General features: G+C 34.6%; 1 protein-coding gene and 1 pseudogene across 6 annotated transcripts in view; both read left to right on the forward strand.

The window, feature by feature from the left end:
• NUBPL (nucleotide binding protein like) overlaps positions 1-9,408 on the forward strand; it is a 180,050-nt gene that overhangs the window by 25,485 nt on the left and 145,157 nt on the right. For all 6 annotated transcript variants that reach the window (XM_025043382.1, XM_025043383.1, XM_025043385.1 and 3 more), the window contains one exon: positions 8,823-8,913. In XM_025043382.1, the coding sequence (XP_024899150.1) occupies positions 8,823-8,913 (91 nt within the window). The remainder of the gene's footprint in view (positions 1-8,822; positions 8,914-9,408) is intronic.
• LOC112475595 lies at positions 4,070-4,188 on the forward strand (annotated as a pseudogene).

Genomic DNA, 9,408 nt, shown 5'->3' on the forward strand with positions numbered 1-9,408 from the left:
TATTTCACTCATGATCTGGATGCCCCCTGTGATTGAGTAGATTATCTAAACCTCAAGGTTCATACATTTTATAGAAAACAAAGTTATACTTGCTAACGGATAACCATTAATGTATATTAATAGTATTAGTTGTGATATGTGTGTCTACCTTTATGGTATCTTTTATAAGAATAATTCAGTGTACTGAATAAGGAACTTAGCATCGAATATTAAAGTGAAAAATAAGGTAGTGGGTTTTTAAAAAAAATTAATTGTGTAATTGTGTAATAGAGAGGTAGAAGGTCCTAAAGCCTTCTATTAGGAATTTTTCCTTACTTGCTCTTCCTCTTCCTCCATAAGCACACAGACACATGCACCATCTTCACTCAGCATAATAAAATAAAAATACTGTTCTATGCGATAAGATTAAAGATAAAAAGCCCAAACTGCTTTTCCTTTCTTTTTTTCCTCTATGGTTTTAGGTAGAAAGCATTATGCACAACATGCTTTGAGATTTCCAATTAGAAGCTGTAGCAATTTTGTTTTGAATAGCTCTAAAGAAGCTGTTGTCTGGATGTTTCCTCCTCAGTGCTCTTTGGCCTACCTTTTAAATTTCTTTTGGTAAAGTGCAGCTTGCTGCCAGTAATTCATTCTCTCACATAGTTCATGGAAGTTGCTGAATTTGATCGTGATTTAGAAAGAGAACAGTTACCCTAACTTTACATTTAGTATATTCTGCCTTAGTTTCACTTCATGTATAACATATTGGTGGCAAAAGTATTGTACATTCTCTGAATTTTATGATCTGATTTTGTCCAATAAGAAGTTACCCAGATCTTTTTCAAAGAACAATCTTTCTTCTTTTCTTAATTATTCTTTCCCCCTCCTCCCTAACTTGGCTCTCAACAATTCATTTTTCCTCAGTTTTTTTCCTCAGTAAATTATTTCCCCCATCACATCTTCCTGAGGAATAAAAAGGGGCCCTTAATCCTCAGTGGGGCAATGTTGGAAGGGTCACTGAGAGGGAGAGAGCAGAGGGCATATGAGGCATGGGTTTCAAAACCAGCTGCTTGGCTCCTAAGATTTTGAGACTGAAGGGTGGATCAAGTACTTTGTTCACATCCTGATTCCTGTGATTGCTGTATTGCTTTTCTTTGGAAGAGCTGCTATCAGAATTGTAAATTCTCTTTCCTGCATTGCAGTTTAGTTAAGGACATTCTGAAGGAATTGGTGTTGGTTTTCAGTGCTTTTGCTGCAGTACTTTTTCTGATTTGGGAAAGATTCTTGTTTATTAGGTTTCTAGGTCTGGCAAAAAGTGGCTGGTTGCTGTCACAAGTAAGATGACTATTTTTAGGGGTTAGTGTCTAGAATTTTCTGTATTACCATGGTGATAGAAGGCTTTCTAATTTTTCTCTGATTTTGAAGGCTTTACTTAATTACTGAGGGCATTAATACTTTTTTTCTTTAATTATACAGGCCAAGGACTTAAGATTTTTCTTAATCTTAGTTTTACCACTGATTTACTTTCCCTGTTTCTTACTAGATGAAAATGTGAGATTCAAGGGGATTGCTTCTTGTTAATGAAGATGTTGTTTATCCTGCTCTGGAAAGGAAAAAAAATAAACAAACCCGGAACAAAACTCCTATGCAGCCTTTTTTGTATTTGAAAACCTATTGAACCTAATCTTGCTAGTGAGCAGGTTTGAATATTGCCCTCTTTTTAATGAGCCATTTCATACCATGTTGTGGCTTTAGTTTTCAGAGATTTAGATAGTGTACTCTTATGTTTTGTTATACCAGCCTACCATAGCTACCATTATTTGCACTAGATTTTCTTTATGAAGTCCCATTTTTCTGGAGTTGAGATCAATAGAAAAATGAAGATGACATTGGATGTTGGGGAAAGGTGGTGGTTAGGAATAGACTAACCACCAGGGAAATTTACGAACCTTTCTTTAATACCAGAATATTTTTAACCCTGCATATATTATCTAATTTTGAATCATATAACTTAAAATGTTAGCACAGAAGTATTAAGAGGGAATTTCATGAAGTCATACAATGGTAAAGCTTAAGAGAGACCTTAGGGATCATAGAGTAATCAGTCCTGATACTCTACAGAGGAATATCATCTATCCATTTATTCATTCATTCATCCATTTATTCATTCAATACATATTTACTTAATGCTTATTGTTTTAGGTGCTCAGAGATATCCCTACCCTTATGGAGTTTACAGAAAATAGATAATAAACATCTTAATTTAGTAATTACATAATATGTTAGAAAGTGATAAAAGTAGTTTGGGATAAGGGAGAGAGGAAGTACTTGAGAGTGAGGGTGGGCTTGCAATTTAGAATAGGGTAGGCACACTGAAAATAAGACATTTGAGAAGAAACTTGAAGGATATGAGAGAATAGTCTGTGTGACTACCTGAGGGAAGATTGTGTCAGACAAAAGGAACAGCCAGTTCAAAGGTTAATAGGGGGGAGCATGTCTAGCTTACTATCCAAAGAATAGTAAAAAGACCACTGTGGCTTTTGGAGTAAGAAGTGGACTGGAGTAACAGGTGCTGAAAATTAACAGGGTTAGGATGCAGGGGTGTGGGGAACTGGATAGATTATGTGGGGTCTGGTGCATTGTTGTAAGGACTTTTACATGAGTGAAATGAGGGAGAGGAGTGGCAATGAAGGATTTTTGAGCAAACATGATCTAACCTATGTATTCACTTAGTCATTCTGATTGCACTGTTGAGAAGAGATAACTGGGGTAAGGTTGCTAGATTTAGCAAATAAAAATATAGGACACCCACCTAGTTGAATTTGAATTTCGGATAAACGACGACTAATTTTTTTGTATGCATATGTCCCATGTAATGTGTGACTGACCACCCATATGGCAGAATGTTAACTACTTTTTTATAATTAAAAAAACCACAACTCTTCAATGTTACTATCAATCACTATAGATTATTGTTACCATGATTCTACTGGTTCTAAGGTTTGGGCCCTTAGAGCAAATTTTTATTTCTCTCTTTCCTGTCTTATCTATATTACTATCTTTTTACATTGTGGTCATCTTATGCCCTAGAATGTTACAAATGTAGTTGGGCTCCAGTCCATGACTGCCTATTGTTTTAGGTTCTAGGTACAGTCGTGAACAAAACATTCAAAAAACCTTACCCTAACAGAATTAACACTATAGTGGTGGAGACACAATAAACAAGATAAATAAGTAAATATGTAATACGTTGAATATTGGTATAGCTGTAAAGAAGAGAGAAAAAGCAGGAAGGGGAATAGGAAATATCTAGTATAATGATGTGGGAGTTACAATTTCAGATAGGATGGCCAGTGAAGACCTCAGTGCATGATGGTGTTTGAATCAAGACTTGAAGGAAGTGACGGAGAGAACCAGGGTACATGGAGGGACCGTTCTTGGCTGAAAGAACAGCAACTGCAAAAGTCCTGAGGCAGGCGCGTACCTGGGTGTTAAAGACACTGCAGGGCGCAGTGTGTCTGGAGTGGCGTGGAAAGGAGAAACATCGCAGGGGATGAGGTGAGAGAGACGAAGGGGAGTGGCTTTTAGTGTTTAGGCTTTATGGTATGTTAGAGGTTTGGATCCTAGGCCTAGCTGTGGCATTATCTCTGGGCCTGTTTCTTCATTACTGAAAAGTAGACAGAAGACTAAAATGATACTGTAGGTTTCTTTTGGCTCTAAAATAATCTTTAGTTTGAAATCTATTATTTCTTTTTCTTTTCTACCTTTTCAGCTCTTTTGCAAAGCAATTAGTTTATGATTTGGGATTCTTCTGTACTGTTCATGAGCTTATCTCTGTGCTCCATCCAACTGGGCAACTTTCCCTTATGTTGCTCTTGTTCCTCTTTCTTTCTTGACTGAACTTGAAGGTTTGGATAGTCCTTTGATAAAGAAGAGGAAATTTTTCTCATCACCTTGTCTAACTATTAGTTCTTCTGACAATCATATTCTTATTTAATCTTAGCTAATAGAATTAAGAAACATAATTTTATCTACTAAGAGATTGAAATTCTTATGGATGACAGATTTGATTTAAAGCTAGAGAGAGCGAGTCTACGGCCATGCCACCTTGAACGTGCCTGATCCTGTCTGATCTTGGAAGCTATGCAGGGTTGGGCCTGTTTAGTACTTGGATAGGAGACCACTTAGGAAGACCAGATGCTGCAGGCATTAAAAAAAAAAAAAAATAATACATCATCTAAGCAAAATAAACCAGACAGAAAAAGCTGAAAAATCACATGATATCACTTATATGTGGGATATAAACCTAAAAGCAACAAATGAACAGGACAAAGAAACAGAGACTCATAGACATGGACAATGGACTAGTGGTTACCAGAGGATGGGGGGTAGGAGAGGAGGGGAGAGGTAGATCGGGTAAAGGAAGTCAAATATAGAGGGGTAGGGGGAAGGTGAAGTGGGTAAAGGGGATCAAATATATGGTAGCTGAAGGAAACGGAATTTTGGGTGGTAATCACACAATAGAATATATAGATGTCAAATTATAATGCATACCTGAAAATTATATAATTATATTAACCAATGTTACCCCAATAAACTTAATTTAAAAAAAGTATAAAAAAAGAATAATAATAATAAAAAAATAAAGCTAGGGAGAAAGAGAAGAAAAACCAGGTTTGACTCAGCTAACAACAAATCCCAATTGCCAGTCCAAGATTAAATGGAGTATAATGTGCAGAGAATCATGGGATTCTTAATGGGATACTTCTAAGGAAAGGTCTTAGCTAGCTCTTAGTCCTAAATGAATGTTTACTTAAAAATATTGGGGTGAGACCACTCTAAGATGTCATTTTGATGGGTTCAATGAGCAGATGACATGAAGCTTTACAATCTTAAGTATAAATTCTGTTGGAAAAACAAAGTATTATCAAAACTTTTGGTGCCTTTAAAATCTGACACAAAAATAGGATTTGTAGGCTTTAAAATTGTAGCTTTCATATAGTAGTAATGAAACAGTATAATCACTCTGAATAATTCTGCCATCACTTATAGCTTTCATAGGGTACTATGAATTATAAAGGAACAAATCCAAAAATCTAAAGATCTATCTTATTTTATGTCACTTTGTAGACTTTGAGTACTGCAAGAGAGTAAGAAAAAAAAGAGAATATTAGGTACCAACGTATTAGGCTAAGTTTATGGTGACATTAAAGATGGCAATCATATTTTATAATTGTAAGTTTATAGTTATTTTTTGCTAATAATCATTTTCTTTACCTGTTGTGTGTTTGATGAGACTTTTGTAGTGATTATTCTTTTGAGCCTGGCTGAAAGAATTAAAGATAAAGTAATACCTAATTGGAGCTTTTTTAAAAAACTAAATATAATTATTTTAGGAATGAGGTGGAAAGGATTCATGAAACTTCACCAGACACCCAGTTGTATATATATATTTACAGCCTCTACCTTGCTTATTTTGTTTTCCTACACTATAAAACTGTCTGTTTGAAAATTTAAATTGAAAGACTATACACTTAAAATAGGAGCCTATTTAAAATAATGGGATAAGTTATGAAAAACAAATGAAGTTTATTTGGTATCTTTTGAACATTATTGAAGCCTAGACTTGAAAATATGTAAGCTAATTTTTGTAGCTATGGTAATTTTACTGGTTCATTAGCTATGCCAATTCAAAGTACAATATGCTTTAATTAGTGTAGGCTTTGCTGTTTCTATTTAATGGACACTGATTTTACTCCTGATAGATAAAATGTAAGCAAGACAGCTAACTTAGTTCCAGTAAAACAGCTTGAAAAATGTAGTCTTTATTATTTTTAAAAACTAGCCAATTAAGAACGAGGAGGTAAATTTTTACTGAGATAGCTCCTCTGACACTGAGAGAAATGTCTGTGTCCTTCCTGCTCTTGGCTCTACCAGAATCACATTGTTGGGAGAATGAATAACTTGGTCATGAAAAAGCTTATTCTCTAAATTAGTGTCAGCAAGATATATAACCCTCTTGTTTTGGTAAATTTTTATTGGAACACAGCCATGCTCAGTCATTTATATACTGTCTGGTTGCTGTGGTGCTATAATGATAGTTGAGTAATTGCAAATCAAGTGATCCACAAAGTGTATTTACTCTTATTTGGTCCTTTAGGGAAAAGTGTGCTGACTCTTCTATATCTAAGTCTTTCGTAGTCAGATCACGTTAAAGTTTTGGTGGAGTTTTTTGAGGTTAGTATTTTTGTGTTTAATTTCTCACCTGCTTTATTCTAAGAAAAAATACTTTTTTAAAAAGGTCATTTTGAATTGTCAGTTTCCAGCTTTCTCATCCATAAGTAGATATACTACCACCTTGCAGGTTTGCTATGAGGGGTCAGTGAGAAATGTAAATAAAGTGCTTAGCAGAGTACCTGACATCCAGAGAGAATTCAAGCAATGGGGAGATATAATAAGAGAAAGTCTAGGTGTTTATTTGGGTTATTTAGGATGGCATGTTTTTAGAGATGTTGATTTGTCCACAGAGCTGGCTGTAGAGGCCTAGTTTATCCAGGTTCTTTATATAACATTTCTGATTAACTTCTCTCTATCCTTTTTTACTTCTTTCTTCTCTTTGTCCCTCTCTCTTTCTCTTTCCTCCCTGCCTCCCGATTTTCATACATTCCTATCTTCTTTTCTTTTTGATCTGTGTAAGCATTGCTGCTCAATTTAAGTCAGTGGTAACTACTCTAGGGAGAGTAATGCAGAGAACCTAACACATAGAAGCATCTTCCTTATTCTTAGTTCCATTCTCTAGGAAGCAGAGGAAGTCTAAAATCTTGTAACCTCCTTGCCCTCTTTATTCTTATGTGATAATGTATATTGTCAGCTGTCTAGGTATGTGTAAAATTTACTCCTACCACAGCAAATTTCAGGGTAGATCTTAAGTTTTGTCCTGAACCATGATGCCAAAGGTTCACTTTTAGAAAGGCATAGTTTTCTTCCGGAAAATAGGATAGATGATAGATTCTCCCTAACATTTTGAAGGAAACTTGATCTAGTGATGATAAATTGAGCCTAGCAGTCTTATATTGCAAGCACCCACTTAGTTGTTGTCGTTTTATGAAAACACAAACTTAAAAAGCTATTATTTTGCTTGACAGGTATTTTTAGAAGATCAGTTTGAAACCTGGAACTTAATCCTTTCTAGTTATTATAAAATCAGCATTAATATAAGAGAGCAAGAAAAAAGAATCTTAGAATATATATATTTTTTGTTTTTATTGGCATTTGTTATTATTTTGTGGTAGTTTTTAGTTTTTGTAGGTATCAGGAGAAAAGATATGGAAAAGAGGTGAAATTCTAGGATGATAGTTATAGCATTAGCAGACACTTAGACAACAGTCTTAACAATTACCCACATTTCTGAACGTTTTTGGCCCCCTCATTTGAAAAACTTTTTATCCATAGTAAATTTAATTCTGTTTTAATTCTAGATTCTTTTGTTTGTGGTTTTGAAAGGAGTTAAATAGGGTCTGAATTTCTCATTGAATGTTTCTACCTTTTTAAAGCTAATACTTAAATTCATTAAACCTAAACTTTATATATCACCATTCTATTAATGGGAAAGAATCTTTCCGTTTTTCTCATTTATTTTATGATAAGCCGAGATTTTGTAGAGGCAGATATTAATCCCTAGTCTTTTCGTCTCTGTGACTAAGGTTAGTATTTAGTGTTTAATTTCTCACCTGCTTTATTCTAAAAAAGGGACATTAAGTGGTTTTCTTGGAACTGCAATTTAAGTCAGTATAAAGTTAGGGACATAAATATTGAATGTACCTTATTTTGTGTATTTAGAAGCAACCAGATAGCAAGGTTTAAAAAGTTATTTTGTGTCTGGAAATAGATAACATGGAAGATGGGGATTGTTTAGTTTTCAAAAACTTTTTGAGAAGTTAAGAGTTTTATCTTGCCAGGATATACATATATAGAGAGGAGAGTCTTGGTGAAATATAGCTCAAAGGCATATAGTTAGTATTAGCATGTTGTTTGCTTGTATATGAGAAAAACCAGTAACAGATTGATTTAATTTATCAAAGGAGGAAGAGGAGGGGAGAGAAGAAAAAAAGACATTTGGAAATAGCGAATTTTGTTTTCCTTTCTTTGGCTAAGATGCTGATTAACTGGCAACTAGTGAAGAGAACAATCAGGATATTCTGCCCTTGGGCAGCTGGGTGGGTGATCAAAAACAAAATAAAACAAAACAAAACAGTTTTAGATGCTTATGAATTCTTCAGAAGACCTTGGGTGTTTTAACTGTGACTTGCATGTTGGAGGTTGTCCCCGTATTATGTCTGCCTCTATCCTTCTTAGCATTTCCATGCCAGATCTGCATCAGAATTTCTCACTTTGCCTTAATTATGGTCTTGTTTCCATGATTTTTTTTTTTGTGTGTGTGTGTTCATTGGTGTTTTAGATGGCCTTTTCAAAAGTTAATGCTCCATTTTCCTGGGGTTTTGTTGGCTGTTGTAAATCATCATTTTAACATTGTGTGCATGTAATTTGTTAGTTCTCAGATCAAAAAAGTCTTAGCCTGTTTGAAACTGTATGGGAAATCTGAGCCACAATGTGTATGCATTGGATTTCTTTGAGCAGTTTTCTAGAAGAAATTGGTAAACCAACAAAAATTACTTACCTTAAGCAGTTTATGCTCTTTTACCTTATTGTTGCTTTGAAAGTTTAGGTTATGATTTTGGAATATTTTGCAAATGTCTTTTCGGTGGTCAGATTTACTGTTGCTATGTGCTTTATTTTTGATGAAGAATGGGAATAATCTTATGATAAATTCTGTTTCCTTACAGACAAAGGCGATCGGTTTGTTAGATGTGGATGTGTATGGCCCTTCAATTCCAAAGATGATGAATCTTAAAGGAAATCCAGAATTATCACAGAGTGAGTAAAGAAGAGATGAATACTATGATAAAAGTTACCTTGCAGGGTACTAAATAAAAGTCAGGCATTTTACCATGTACCATGTGTACTCTGGACACAGTGTAATGTAATAATTCTGAAATCAGGTATGGAGCCAGACTGCCTGGGCTTGAATTCCAGCTCTTTCACTGACTATGTAGGTTTGAGTGAATTCTTTAACCTCTTTGTGCCTCAATCCCCTCACTCCCATATGTAAAATAGGGTTAACAATTGCTGTGAAGAATCGCTCAATTACAAAATTGCTAAAAGTGTATTGCATTTAACACAGTGCCTAGCATGTAGTAAGTGATCAAAAAGTTAGTGCATCACCATTGTCTCTTTATATTAAATGTGTAGATGTATGGGAGTATTTGATTGGAAAGTAAGTAATTTATTTGTGTTAGAAAAGATGGAAATTATTTTCCCTAATCAGATTTTTGTCATATTTTAAAAAACCCCAAACATTACTTTCTTTCC

The sequence above is a fragment of the Pteropus alecto genome, unplaced genomic scaffold (assembly GCF_000325575.1).
Source record: "Pteropus alecto unplaced genomic scaffold, ASM32557v1 scaffold171, whole genome shotgun sequence".
Classification (NCBI taxonomy): Eukaryota; Metazoa; Chordata; class Mammalia; order Chiroptera; family Pteropodidae; genus Pteropus; species Pteropus alecto.